At 33.4% G+C, this 16,363-nt stretch overlaps 1 protein-coding gene across 1 annotated transcript in view; it reads left to right on the forward strand.

The window, feature by feature from the left end:
• Positions 1–16,363, forward strand: part of ERBB4 (erb-b2 receptor tyrosine kinase 4) — a 1,016,037-nt gene that overhangs the window by 857,862 nt on the left and 141,812 nt on the right. The window contains exon 20 of the mRNA XM_011358660.2: positions 2,434–2,619. Coding sequence (XP_011356962.1) covers positions 2,434–2,619 — 186 coding nt within the window. The remainder of the gene's footprint in view (positions 1–2,433; positions 2,620–16,363) is intronic.

Genomic DNA, 16,363 nt, shown 5'->3' on the forward strand with positions numbered 1-16,363 from the left:
CTCCCTAACAGTGATGTGTCTCAGTACTCCCCAGGCCGCCAGCCCTCAAGGTGTTGCGGTGGTGGTGGTGGTGGTCTCAGCAAGGAAGCATAGCAACTGATCCTCTCCCCTGTTCTGTGACTCCTCTGGTTCCCTGATGTGTCTGGGGAAGGGGGAATTGGACCTAATCTACATGGAAGCCATCTGGAAAATGATGATTTTAGCTTCTGCTCGTAAAGACTAAAAAAAAAAAAATCTTTTGAGTTAGGCCGATACCATCTTACCAGCCTATTTCTTCAGTTTGGACCTATATCACTCCTTTCTCCAGGCATGTGTCTGTACTGCCCCCACTATTTACCTCACATGAGACCCCAGCTGGATCCAGTAAATCCATATACTCCATCAGACATACCCCATAACTGTGAATAATCTTTAGATTCAACTAAAATAGTAGCGGAGGTTAAAAGTGAATAATGTCCTCAGAAATAGCTTTAAGACAATAATAATAAAAGTCAAGTACTTCCATAAGACTAATGATGAAAGACAATCGTCTCTAGCTACCCACCTCTCCTTTCCTTGACCCCATTTCCATTGCCCAAAGCAACCACTTTTATCTTTTTGGCAATTTCTCCAGTAACTTAACTCTATATATCTAAATGATATGCTTATACTGTCAATTCTTGTTTTTTTCTGTGTTATCCATCATGTAGACTTTGAATAGCAGGAATATACCTTTCATTTCCTTTTCATTACCTACCACCTTGCAGAAGTGTATCTTCCTTCCCCCCATTTTCCAATATAACCATATGGTGTTTGCCCTTATCAGCATTTCGCATTTATGTTGTTAGGATTATATAACTATTCTCAGCTGAGCTCTGTATTAAATACAATTTTTTTCCTTGTGCATTTCTTGTGTTTCACTTCAAATTATTATTTTTTTTACATTTTCTTAGTATTTTATGTATCTATCACAATTACTTAACCTTATTGAGTTTCAGGTAGTCTACTAATGTATTTTAAACTCATTAGATATTCTATCAATTCCATCTTCTTGGATCACCTTTTCCAGAGCAACACATCCTATTCGAGTGTCTACCTCAGTCTGTTGTACAGTTTTTATTCTGAAATATCTCTTTATTGCTATTTCCTTGTCTCCTCAATTTAATATACTCTTTTATCCCTTGCCTTTTATTTAGTAAGTACATCTAATTATAATTTAGATTTCTTCTCATTTTCCCCTCCTGCTAAGTTAGGCTTCATATTTTTTTGTTTGCTAAGTCAGTTACAGCTAGTAAGCTACTTCCTATTTCTAATATTCTATCTTTATTGCCTCCTCTCTGTGATGGCTGGTGTCTGTTGTTAATTCCTTTATTATTAGTATGGTTGAATTGAGAGCAAATGGAAGTAAACATATGTATTCATTTTGCCATGCCATCTTAAACAGAAGCTCAATATAGCTTTTGTTTTGAAAAATTTCAAGACTAGTACAATGAACATACCTTCATATAGGTAAATTGACTGATACTAAATTGTCACATATGTATCACCCTCCTCTGTTTATGTGTGTGTGATATGTGCGTGTATGTGTGTGTGTGTGTGTGTGTGTGTGTGTGTGTGTGTGTGTGTGTAAGGTCATATCTGTTTTAAATTCTGATAAAGACAATTAAAATAACTTTTCATTAGAAGGTAACTTGAAGATGCACTAAAAAAACTGTTTTTATCTCCATTAACCAAAAGTGTCTTTATGATGATTATTTTTTAAAATTAGAAATGTTTTCTTATTTCATAAAATTATGAATTTGGAATAGACAAATTTATATAATCTCACCTAACTCTCAAATTGTATGATTCTATGAATATGATGTCACTTATAATTTTAAAAATAAAGTAAATTTGAGTAACAGCAAAGTTATGGAGCAAAAATATTTATTCTTTCACATAAATCCCCAATGGGCATGTTACTTGTAATTGTTTAAATTTTGACATTTATAATTTATAAATTATACCTGTATATGCTCTTTGAATCCAGACCAATAATGGATAATTTGCATTTGGATCACCTACTCTACCTATAAATAACTACATTTGTACAAGTTACTCTAAAACCAAAGTTCCACAATATAAGTGAAGATTTAATTTCAACTTATTTGGCAGTAAATAAAATCTAATATAGTCCATTTTACAAAAGAGAAAAATACTGCTATTAATCTTATATGCATTTATTCTATAACATTTTTTATTTTGATATATGTATAGTGTTTGTGTTTCGCTTAATTTTAATTGAATTAAATCACTTAAAAATATAATAGCTACATAATGTCTTTTCATTTTTAATTGATTCCACCAAGTGAGAGTACATTTCAAAATCATTATCAGCACCATTAGTGCAGTACAAGTTACTATGTTTGTAAAGGACTTTAAACTGAAATTATGGTGTTGTACTGTTTCTTCCAGGAAGCTCTGATCATGGCAAGTATGGACCATCCACACTTAGTGCGGTTATTGGGTGTGTGTCTAAGCCCAACCATCCAGCTGGTCACACAGCTTATGCCCCATGGCTGCCTGTTGGATTACGTCCATGAACACAAGGATAACATTGGATCACAGCTGCTGCTTAACTGGTGTGTCCAGATAGCTAAGGTAAGTGCCCATCACTTCCCATGGAAATGACTTTTCTGGCTTTATATTCCATGATCTAGAACAGTTTGGCTATTGAAATGTCAAGTTTTTCAGGCTTTTTAAATATAACATCTTTAATTTGCTATTAAAAGCTATATTATAGGGAGGTGTTTACATTCAAACCACAGATCAAACACACGATATACTGACATATTTTTGGATTATTGTGCTGTGCCATTCATGTTATATTGACCAGATGACAAAATAAATAGCTGACTGTTCAGGAGGAAAAATACATATACTCATGTTTGATAAGCAAAAGGAAAAGGAAAGCAATAGAAAAATTACGTGGAGAGGACCCTGTCCAGAAAAGTTGCTTTGTTAAGGTGATGAATGTTTAAATAAACAAATATCAAAATGTTAAAATTTTGGCACAGCAAAAAACCTTAGAAGATTATCTAGTTCCGTAATTTGAAATAAAAATTTAAGGTATGAAATTGTTTTGTCCAGTGAAATCTTACTTGAAAATCTAAACGTAGAAAACAGGGCCATAATTGTAGCAGCAGAAGGGAGTTAAGAGAGTTTTACGGTTCCCAGGTCCTTACATTAACCATCTTTAAGACCATCTGATGTGCCTGTGTTGAAGATATGTATTAGACTTGTTTGACTTTTTGTTTGTTTTGGTGTAGTTTAGTGAACAAACAAAATTTAGGGAAGAAGATTGAATGTCTTAATTGTTCTCTTTTTAGATTATTTTATTAAAATAGCATATACATTTGATTTTCACCATTACAAATGGTCAAATTCTAAATATTTTCCTAAACCTTTTGGCATTTAATAGCTGTTTTTTTGTTTTGTTTTGTTTTGTTTTGTTTCCCTTGGTTTGGCACATGTCCGGGATCTCAGTATCTGTGGTAATGGGGGGAGGTGTCTATGGGGGGAGGTGGCTCTGTGGTGAACTTGAGAACAACTGCTCCCCTGTAGGGGACTGTGGTTTTCCTACCAGTTACCTAATCTTCCAATTTTTCAAGCAGGGCCAGAACTGTATTTTTTTTTTTTTTTTTTAATGTGACTTCTCCAAATTTAAATCTTGGCTGAAACTTTGAACTGCTCTGGGAGCCAAACCGAGCATTCATGTCCTGCGATCCACTGGGGTGCAATTTCTGGTGTTTGTTTTTGATGTTCAAGAAACCATTTATGATTATCTATAACAAGGATATTCCTTGAAATTTTTTTTTAATTCTAGATAAATAGAGCTGAGATGAGTTTTATTTCACTATTTCAACTCTTGGGTATGTTAAAATATGACCCGGTATTCTATAAATTCTGCAGGTTTGTTCATCTTTGCATTTAATATAAATGCCAAAATGTTAATTTAGTGGTTTTAGACTGTTTCTTTTCATAATCTAAGAATGAATAAATATACATTACCCAAAGCAGAAATTTGAGATAATTTTTAAAATGTAACCCCCTCCCCCAAAATTCGAAGGAAATGCTGGTTTTAGTTTTATATACCATAAATCTCAATATAGTTTCTAATGGACCATGTATTACAATTTTGTGAATAGTACACGATAAACTCACAACTGAGAGGATTCGTTATGGTAATGAAGTTTCAAATATAACCCTTCAAAAAGTGATTTATTTATTTAAGAACTTCTATAATTTATAAGGTGAGCTAAATATGCAGTAGGAATTCTTAAATCATCCTAGCATAAATGAAAACAAAACTGTTTCAAATTTCTTAGCTCTTCTCTATATTTTCTGCAGTATTCTCCATAATTTAGGTTTTGTCCTTAGGGATACATGGCATTAATATATCATTTATGCAAGACTATACACTCTAATAATAGAAAATACTTTGAGTTCCCTGAATAATCATACTGTTTTAAACCTTTTTGCCTTTGCAAATGTCATCTCTTCTGCTTAGAAATTTTTTCCCAGAGCTTCTTGATTCACATAACATGAACACTGATTGGGGTCCCTTTATGGAGCCCTCCCTACTCAACCTCTTTCTCTTTAAACAGAAGTAATTTTTCCTTTTCTGTGGTAGTTTTGGTTATTGGTATCTTGAACATATTTTTATTATTTAAATGTTATTCTATGTGTTTATATAACTCTCTGACTACATGGCAAGTTTATTTAATCTTTAATCCTTCAAAACACATTTGTAGACTTCTACTGCATGTGTCAGATACTGTGCCGACTGGGGTGTCTAGGGGTAAACAACATGAGCATGGGCCTACTTCTCTATGTATACCCTAACAGCATAAACAGACATTCAACAAACAAAGCAATTAAATATAGGATTAAACACTGTGGTTCAGATTTTGAAGAAAAATAATTATGAGGGGGATTTCAGGGCAGAACTCAGTGAGTCTTAAGGGATAAGACCTTGGCTTTTAGAAGAAAATTGAAGCAGAGGAAGGATTACGTGAAGCCCTATAAATATGGTGACTATGTAATTTATCATCTAAATGAAACAATTTCAGAAGTGAAAAGAGGCTCTATTCCTAGTTAGTCTAGGGCAACAGGCACACAAAGATCCTAAAAAGAGCAAGGCATGTAGTAACCCTGTGTAGCCTGAAAAGTTTGGATTTTATTGTAAATGCAGTAGGTAGTTATTGAAGTATTTTACCATAAAAGTGACACAATCCAATTTATGTGTGGAAAATAGATTGAGGCATTGTAAGAACCCAAATGAAGATAACAGTTAGAAGTCTGGGGCTAATTAGAATGAGGAGACATAAATGGAATTAAGATACGTTTTTGAGACAACTTTAAGGGATTTGATTATTGATTAGCTGTGGGTGATGAGGGACAGGAGTATGGCGGTACTGTGTCCTGAGATGGAGAAGGTTGAGGGATTGAACTCATTTGCAGGAAAAAATGGAAAGTTCAATTCCAGACATGGCAAATTGAAAAAGCTTATAGACCATGAAACTGGAGTTGTCAATTAGATTGCTGAATTTGGTCAAGACTATAGATACGGATTTAGGAGTTATAGACATCAAAATATATGGGAAGATAGGGGATTACTTAGGGACAGAGTGGGTCTTATTCATATTTCTTACATATAGTAGCCATTCAATAAAAATATTTAATAAATATTTTAACTCAAAGAAAATTTAAAAATCTATTCTTAAAGAGTGAATCTTTTCTTGATCTTTTTCCTACTTTGAGGGCAGAATTATGTAGTAGAAATAGCATTAGGGTCAGAAGAACCTATATTGGTATGTTGATGCCCATTTTTTGGTTTTGAGTTTTAGTAAGTTATTCAGCTTCTCTAAATTTGTTCTCTCAATTTATGAATAAGGTTAATAATTATTACATTTGTTTCTCATCTGCAAAATGCGTAGATAGTATCTACCTGTGGTAGAATGAACAACGACCCCCTGTCCCTAAAGATGTTATGTACTGTCTCAAGTATCTATGAGTATATTATGTTACCTGTTAAAAGGAACTGTACAGATTTGATTAAATTAAGGATTTTAAAATGGAGAGATTATCCTGGATTACCCACATGGGCCCAGTGTAATCCAGGACCTTATATGAGGGAGATAGTAGGATCAAAGAGAGAGAAGATTTAAAGATGGAAGCAGAGTCGAAATAATGAGTCTTGAGGATGGAGGACAGGGCCATGAGCTGAAGAATTTATTCTACTTCTAGAAGCTGGAAAAGGCAAGGAAACAAATTCACCCCTAAACCTCCAGAATGAATCCAGGCCTGCTGATAAATTGATTTTAGACCAGTGGAACTGAATTTGATCTTCTGATGTCCATAGCACTAAGAAAATAAATTTGTATTGTTTCAAGCCACTAAACTTGTGGTAATTAGTTACAGCAATAGAAAACAAATGCAGTTTTTCACACAGTGCTTTGCAAAGATTAAATTAAATAGCCTCTGTAAGGTGCCTGGCTCAGCTCCTAGAACGTGGTTTTTAAAAACAATTTCCTTTTATTAGCTAGAGGTTGAAAACCTCAAAACAGAGAATTGTTTTATAAATGTCTATAAACTATGAGTAACATGGTCTGAGTAAAGACAAATATTTTATAGATGGCTATTTCGGTAACTTAAAGGCTTGTTTTCCTTTGCTTTCAAATTTTAGCAAGATAGACTCATGAAAGTAAGTGAAATATCATCATAATTGCTCCATACCCACTTTCTTTTGGCTGTATCTCTTTTTATTGTTGTTGACAAAGCTGGAAGTGGGAGTGGTGATGCTGTAAAATAACCAATTTACATTACATTTGTGTTATAAAATATCTCTGGAAAGCTAACAGTATATAGAAGAAATAATAATTATAGCAGCTATAGTTTATTCATTTATTAATTCGTATCATCACAAACCTATAGGGTAAGTATTATTAGGTCTGTTTCACAGATAGAGAAAGTATCACAGAGAATTTAATTTACATGATTAAATACACACAGCTAGTAAATAAATACTGGAACCACTAATCTATGTTTTCATATATAAGGAAGAAAGTGTTTCGAAAATATTTTCATCCATATTTTAAGTTTTCTTTCTGTTCTTCCATTGGTTTGTTATTCTACAAAATTTTTTGTAATAGAAGACACACATTTAAACACCAGAATTGCTTCTTATAGGCATCCATATTTTCTCTGCATATGCTTCATTTAAAACTTGCTTTAATTTGGTAAGCAGAGCCGAACATGTTATTATTTAACATTCATGTAATGCCAATGCCTTCCTGGTGCTTTATGAATCCAGTATAGAAGATAATAGTGACAATTTCTTCTCTCACAATTGTTGCTTTCCAGTTGAGCAAGCAGCTTAAAAGACAGCAGATTCTGAAGTGTATGTGAGTTTAGAGTAAAGAATCTTCACGGTGAATAACACTGATTGAGTCCATGTGGATAAAGCATGTCTTACATTCCTGGCACCTGCAGTGCTATATGTCTATCACATTATTTAATCTTTATTGAAACTCTATTTATAGTTAATAACTTCATTATTCTCCCAGTTTACAGATGAGAAAATTGGGGAAAGTTAAGTCCTGAAGACACACCATAGGTTGAGATGCCTGGATTCTATCATGGGAAACTGATGCCTGAGCCAGGTCTTTAAACCATTCTGTACTTTCTTCTCTAAGCACACACATACACACACACACACTCTCTCTCTCTCTCTCTCTCTCTCTCTCTCGTTGAGGGATGGCAAGGAGTATGATGTTTTCTCTGTCATTATGTCTTATCATTAATCCCATGAAAGAAAAAGATTCTATGGTGAATAATACCTTTTATTGTCCTCATGAGAATTTCTTACTGCATTATCATCAGCATCTAGGTCACATTTTCAGGAGAAAATTCTAATTATTCATTCATAGAGCAATTTTTTTCAGCTGGCGTTTTCCTTATAAAATATTATAATAAATCCAGCTCAAAACTGTTCTTTGAATTATTATGTTGTATAAATACTTATTACCAGTGACACTATAAATTAAGAATCAAAAATGTGTAGTTTGGCACTAATGTGTGTTAAGCTTACCAACTTTAGAAACAGATTGAATAGGTATAAATCCCAGCTCCACCACTTATCAGCTATGTGGTCTTAGAAAAGTTAGTTAATTTCTCTGTGCCCCCTGAAAATAGGGATAGTAATAGTACTTACTTGATAGAGTAATTATTAGAATAAGGTAATATTTGTTGATATACTAAGAATACTGCTTAACATAGAGTAAGTAATGTACACTATGTGTTATTTGGATAATATCTTACATAAAAACAAGAAAGACACTTACATTCATAATTAGAACACCCTAATGATGTCATTTTAAAAATACTCAATTTTAAAATCCCAGGTGTAAAAGACTAAGCATTTGTACTTACACCATGCTTGGAGTAAAAGGACATAATCACCCATTTAATATTTTAGAAGAAAGAACTTGAGCCTTTCACCCTCCTAAGATTTCCTACACTGTTTCCTAGGATGCTGTTCTACCTGTGCTATTATTGTGTCCTCCAATTTTTGTGTCAGAAAATTGGATTATTTGTAATATTGAAAACATGGTGAAACCACCAGTGAACTGTCAGAGATCTGAGGTGAGGAGTAATTCTTTGAATAAGATAGTTTATTACTAAAGAGAAGCAGAGAAAATTCTAGCTATTCAATCTCAAGCTAGAAAAAGTTAATATTGGGTTGACTTCCTATTATTGCACATTTTAGTTCCCAACTCCTTTCTAAGGAAAATGTTATTTGAAGCATTTCTTTTTTTTTTTTTGCTGCTACTGTTGTTACTGTATTTATGAAGCATGAATACTGAATACAGGCTGCTATTACTTTTCAAAATTTTGAAACCTTCCTCAGAGCATTACTGGGCTATTTTATTTTATTGTCACATTTCCTTCTGGAGCTCTAATTGATTTGCAGTATAATTCAGATGTAGAGTCTTAACAGCTTTCTTTTCAGTAGTTTGCTATTGAAGCTAGTTGACAAGATGATTCTAAAACCATATGTCAGTGATCTGTTGTATACTTCAGGACAATTCATTACTTGATTAAGTCGTAAATTGACCCAATCTTAAAATTCTTCCAAAAGGAAATGAAAATAAAAATTATTCTATATTTTCAAGAATAAAAAGTAACCTAATATATTTAACCAAAATAATTTAGATTTTCCCTATAAATAAAAGACTTTCAGTCATATTTTTACAAATAGATTGATTCAAGCATTTATTTTCTGAGAAAAGTATTGTTCAAAGATCTGCATGACTTTTAGGCCAGTTTAATAGATTTCTTCAGTTAAATTTTTTTTTTTTTTTAATTTCACACTATACTTTGTCCCCAAATTACTCTTGGAGCAAATGAGAATTCTGTTGTGAAACCTGACTTTTTAAGGCCATTGGGAGGTGTCTCTGAATCTTTATTTTTTTGTTGTTTGCTTGTTTGTTTGTTTTTACTATTTGTGGCAGAGTGGGAGTTAGTGGGAGGGGCAAAGAGAAGAAATTTTCTCAATTCAAAAACATAATTCACAGCAATTGGAAGAAGAAGAGATTCCTGTGTTAAGACATGAATCCTTTTGCTACACAAAGACACAAGATTCTCCTTAAGTCTTGAATGTGTTACATGAGCAGAACCTTCATTTACCTTCTTTCTTCTTTTTCATTTTTCTCTAGCAGCAGCTACACAGTGACAGTAAAATGTAGTTTCCTATTTGATCTAGCCATTTTCTTCTGTATAAATAAGATTAATTCAAATCTGAATATCTGATGCCAATTAAATTCATAAACTGGGTACTGAAATTTTTGATTGGTTTATGGTCAAGACCAGATTCTATATGTAGATGTGACCTCAGTCATATCTATGTATTTATATAAATATAAAAAGTTAATGTATAAAATTTTAAAATAATATTCTAAAGAAGGGGCAAAACACTACTAATATTCTCAAAAAGATAAAGTTGGCACTAATTACATTTAATAATATGATAATGATATTTAATACTATATAGAAGTTTATGAGTACCAATGTACTGGAAACAGCCCATGGGTATGTTTTAACATGGATAAATTATTATATTTCATTGAGAAGAGAAATATTAGAATTAGAAGCCATAGTGTTAGGAACATAGTTAAACTTCCTATATTTTAAAATAGAAGAGAAATGTTAGAATTAGAAGCCATAGTGTTAGGGACATAACTAAACTTAATTAATGACAATTCACAATTTAAATTAAAATGGATTATATTTTGTAGTCATATAACCATAATTTGGGAGAAATAAGAATGTAAGGTTGCTTAATATTTATATGTTTACTGATATTATTTAACTTTGAATGCATTACATATCCTGATGAATTAGATCTTTTGGAAAATTCAATGGCATAAACCCGACTCGATACTAAAGTTTTATTCAAACTAATACTTTCAGTGACTTTTCCAGAGTCATGCTGCAAACTAGTTCAAGGATGAAGAACTGAACTCAGAATTATAGACAGATCATTGATTGTTTCATGAAGAAACAATATTCTTTATTTCTTAAAGCAGTAGTTTAGTGGGTGAATTTTTCACAATCTCTCTCCGCTTCTCAGATCCACGTCTTAATTACACACTTGAGATTAGAATCCCAAAGGAGAATATTTATGGTCTCCTTTAACCAGGAGGGATCTGTTTATTAATTTAAAAAAATAAGTATGATGTAGCAGGTACTATCCCAAGGTTTGAGGATTCAAGAAAGAACAAGAAGAAGATCCTCTATTATAGTTTTTTATATCCCCCTGGAGAATAGACACAAAAACCAAATAAACAGAAATATTGCCTTTTGTAGTCAAGATTACTGTCCAGTTTTTTTTTTAGTGAAGATTACTGTCCAGTTTGTAGTGAAGATTACTGTCCAGTTGTTTTTAATTATTATTTTTAATTAATTTCTTTAAGTTAGTTTTAAATATACAGTATATTGGTTAGACATCTATATAGTTCATAAAACTATCCCCCCAATTGCTCCCTCCCTCCCCTGACCCTCCACCTAGCCATTACATTAATGCTAACTGCATTTAGAAGGAAGAAGTATTGTGTTCTAGTTGCAGCTGTAGCACTTATCATCTGTATGATTTAGGCAAATCTCTAAATCTATTTCCTTACCTATAAAATAGGCAATAGCCTCCATTTGTCTAGCTGTTGTGATGATTAAAAGATATCATGCATCAACTATGCATATTTGCTACCAAAACTTCAGTACCTGGTAGATATTATTATAATATTAAGTAAAATGATAATACTTTATGTAATATTTGTTATCATCAAAATTAAACATGATTTCTGTAAGAAGACAGACTAATGTAGCAGAAAGACTATGATCTATAAGGAAATAAAATCTTGGTTCAAATCCTAAATCATAGTTATAAAAGCTTTGAGAGTCATTTTCTCTTTTACCAAATGAGAATACTTAGCCTTGTATAACCTATGTTTATCAAATTTGAATTAATAAATAAATGAGAACAACTGTTAGTAATCTGAAAAGTTAGACAAAAAAATTCTACAGAAAAGGATTATATAAATTATTTATTAATTTGTACTCATTTTTATAGTCCTTTATTCACTCATATTTATTTATATTTTTTATTCATTTGTACTTATTTATTAATGTACTCATGAATATAACAAGATTCTGTTGAGAACCTACAATGATTATAATGGCGAAAGAAAATAGATTTTTTGAATTAGAATGATCTGGCTTTGAATCCCAACACTACCAGTCATTAGTTGTGAAATTTTAAGCAAATTTCTTATGCTCTCTGAACTTCCTTATCTAAACATCAGGATAATAATATTTACATCATAGAGTAATTGTAACAAATAAAGCAATAAAACAAGTCACTATAAACATGTTGCCTGACACACAGTATTGCTTAGTAAATATTGACTTTTTAAAAATGACACAGAGCAGTGCTCTCAAGTTCAGTCATTTCAGAAGAAGATTGCTATACTTTTATATAAAGAGTCCACTTGATTTTTTTTCCAAGAAAAAACTCAAGTCTTCACAGAGTTTTCCCATCTTTTTCTATGTTAAACAGAAATAAATATGATCTGATATAAAGATTGAAAAACATCACATTATTTTTTTTTTTCTAAGTTAAAATTATTTCAGCTTGGCACTCTCCTATGAAAGTTAGTCAGAAATTCCATTTTACTCATGAATTGGGAGGTTCCCACAGGGATTCTCCTAGGGACGTTGAAGAATCTGATGAGGGCTACATGGTGGTTGGCAAAGAGGGGCAGGATCTCCAGTTCTTCCACCTTTGTAACTGATACATAAACATGTTCCTCATTAGCTCTGTGGAAGCAGAGCTCTCCAATCTGTCTGTCAGGGATGTGCAATCATTATAGCTCCCAAATCATCATTCTTCTCTCTTTTATTTGGCATATAATGCAAGTATTTATTGCTCATGAGTCTAGATCTGCCGAATGGCTCTGGGATCATGGCCATGCTCCTTATGCTCTTTTACAAGTCAGGAGGCTGTCTGACTGTCAGCTGATCTAGGCTGAGCTGCTCGGGTAGATTGGGGTAATTGGGCTCTGCTTCACCTAACTACTCCCTTCCATCAAGCTAGCCAGAGCATGTTTCCACAAATCCTGCCTCATGGTGCTCAGTCCCTCAGGGGTTGGGCATCCATCTAGATGCCATACCATGAGGGATGGACCTAGGACCTCTGTGAGAGTAGGAGCATAGGTCCTTCCACCTCCGCCCCATTCCTCAGCCCCTTCTGGAACTGCCACCAGTCTACTGGAATTCCCTCCCACTTTAGTCTTGGAGAACCTAACTTTTTTACTTCAAGTTGTTGAGTTCACCTCTTTCACGCTCTACCCTCACCTCCACTGCTAGATAGAAATAAGTCCATTTCTCAAATGCAAAACCTAAGCAAGGCTTCTGCCCTGGAATTGCAATTTTATGTCTTGCAGCACAAAAACCCTAAAACCTTTCAAGATGGAGAGTTCAGACAAAAACACAGAATTTCCTATTTATTCTGAAGAATCAAGCACAAAACACAAATTGATATCTTAATAAAATATTTTGCTGTGTATACAAAAGGAATGGAAAGCAATAGAAAGGACCCAGTCCAGAAAAGTTTCTTGGTAGAGATGGTGAATCTTTCAAAAAAAATGAATATCAGAACGTGTTAAAATTTTGGCACAACACAGAGCCCCAGAAGATCATCTAGTACCTGTGTTGAAAATGAGGAAACTGAAGCTTTAATGGATGACAGAGTCCATTTCAGACCACATTGCTTCTTAGGGACAAAGTCAGGATCTGAATCCTTATACTACCTTGGCACCCCAGGTGCCCTAGCCTAGATCAGCTGATGACCAGCATCTTTTACCCTGACTCCACAAGATTTGTGAGCCCTTCATTTGAAATTTAGGTGAAATAACTACTGTAGTATTATAGAGAATCAGTCTATACCTCTCGTGGTAATGTAAAAATGAAATGAGAGGCAGAATATGAAATGAGGGGCAGCTAGCTTATTTTTATGTCTGAGTACTTCGATACTTTTAGTTTACCTTTGAAAGGTTTTTTTTTTTTTTTTTAATCTCTCTTTTCCACCAATAGTTTTCTCTCTCCATTTTATATCATAATGGCTTATAACATTGCAACCTCCCAAATTGGTGATAAAGCACCTGGCTGAATTTGTATCATATTTATCCCATCCCTGAAACAACCTTATGCTTTTTATTTATGTGCCAAATTCTCATTGCCTTAAAGGAGGACAATGTTTAAGAGGTAGTAAGGGATAAAAGAGAATCTCAATTGTATGAGATGAAAATGAAGTTTATTGATGCAGTTTCTAGAGCACAGGCCCCAGAATTGCACTGAAGCCTTAATTATTTCCTGGGGTTTGCATGAAATATGAAGGTCTCTCACTTAGACAAGAAGTCATTTAGTTTGTTTCTTGTCTAACCTATAAAATAGCAAGCTTCCCTTTTGCTTTGCTTTGCCTGTGGCTTTGTTTGGCATGCTGAGCAACTCTAATTCAGCCTGGAAGTAACTCCATTCTTGTAAGTGGCAGAGGTTTTCATTCAGCTACCATACACATTCAGAAAGTAAAGAGCTTAATTTCCTTACTGTAAATTCATGCTTTAGCTAGTACTTGTAATGTACTTTTTTGACATAAAAGTGAAAGCTATCCCATCCAATGGATTAAATTGTACTTCAGGTGTGTAAAGTGCTCACAATTACATCTATTACTCATGATTATGTGAAGCTTGGTATCGTAGCAGATTTTAGGTACACAGTGATTTCTCAAATGCAGAGTAGCAAGACTGGCATATCTAGTTTATGGCTCCCCTGTAGCTTTTGTTTCTAAAACTATAGAGGTAGATGGGTGTTGCAATATTACTCTCAGGAAGTTGCGATATATATACATGATTTTTCAGATGTATGTGTGCGATGTCATTTTTCCACAGATTTAAGATGTTTACAGTAATTCAGAGAGATAGGACTTACATTTTGCTGCACATAGGAGAAACAAAGGATAAGGAGATCAAGAAATTTGACTGGAAACAAAAAAATATCATACTGGGACTCAAGACAAAACACAGATTTATTTCCTTCTACACCTGCCCAATTCTTTCTCCAGATAGCTCTTTTTAAATCCTTATTATTTTGAAATAATTGTAGAGTCACAGGAAGTTATAAAAAATTTAGAGAGTTTCCCTTGTTCTTCACCCAATTTCCCCACTGATAACATTTTGCATAACTATGGCGCATGATTGCAACCAAGAATTTGACATTGGTACAGTCTACACAGCTTATTCAGATTTCACCAGTTTTACATAAACCTATGTGTACTTGCATATGTGTATAGGTCTATGCAATTTTGTCATATGTATAGATTCATATAACCACTATCACAATCAAGATATAGAATTATTTTATGACCTCATACCATACCATCACTTTATAACCACACTCACCTCCGTTATTTGTTTTTAATTGTACTCCCGTCTTACTCTGATCAATATTTGTAATAATGACTTATTTTTTGACATCTTTTGAATTTCATACATTAAAATGGACATATACTCTTCTGAATACCAAGTTATCATTAGTAATTAGACAAAGACTTATTTCAAAAAATATACTCTAGTGATTTGCACAAAAACATCTTATAACAGTGGCTATAAAAAAGAGGAACCTGGTTGTGTATAGTTCTGTGACATAGGAAGGATGCAACAATCCAAATGCTGTTTTAGATTGTCTTACAATTACTTAGTGGCAACATCTACACTCCTACTTCAGCACCTTCTAATTATCATAGGAATGTGGTTTAGAAGGTCACTGGCTGCAGAAGAGAGAGAGTCCAATCAAACCCAGGAGGGCACAGAGCCAGAAGGGAGGAAAATTAGATTAATAAGGAAGATAGGCTGAAAGTGAATGAGAGAAAGCAGGTAAGGCTTTATGCCAATCTTACATCTTCTGAGAAAGTTTGAAAATTTAGAATAATTGTATTTAGTAACAGACATGATGAAAAATATATATACATAGCTTGTATGATATGTATGTATATGTGTGTATACAAACATATATATACACACATATACACAGTTGTACCTGTATCTGGTATTTCTCTTTATATATCTATATATCTTGAGTATAATTAGAAAGAATTTGTATTTTAATTATAGAATAGTTCTTTAGCCAAAATTACAAAACATCCAATTTAATATGTATATAGAGAGAGGAATGTAAAATGGGGAGAGCCATTATTGTCATGATTAGGAATATTAGGCTAAACAATATTCGTACAGATTTTTACTTTCCATCATTTAAATTTGGTTGATTAAAAGGAGCTGTTGGCAGATGTTATTTTTTATCAGGCTAAAGTGAAAGGTGAACAGAATGAATGTGTAACTGTAGAAAGGAAGGGGGAGCTGAGTGACTATGAGCACATGAAGAAGAGTGTCTGTGGGTCAAAGATTTTATCCTTCATTAAGAATCCTTTTCCTAAGTTCAGTATCTACCCCATCACAAAGTGAACAAAGGATGAGTTTAATGACAGTCATCTATCAGCTGGCCACATTCTAAGCTTCAGGATCCAGCTATTCCCAATGCCCCATGCCTTGACAAGGCTAATTGTATAATTACAATACTACATCACCCACTCCTAGTACACTTTCACTGGCAAGGACTAGAACTAGGGACTCTGATGATTATGGCCCCAAGCAAGCACATTAGCATGAACAGTTTACTAATGGGGCTGCTCTATTAGAATCTGCAGTATATAAGGTTTAAGCCAAGGATTTTG

The sequence above is a fragment of the Pteropus vampyrus genome, unplaced genomic scaffold (assembly GCF_000151845.1).
Source record: "Pteropus vampyrus isolate Shadow unplaced genomic scaffold, Pvam_2.0 Scaffold42, whole genome shotgun sequence".
Taxonomy (NCBI): Eukaryota; Metazoa; Chordata; class Mammalia; order Chiroptera; family Pteropodidae; genus Pteropus; species Pteropus vampyrus.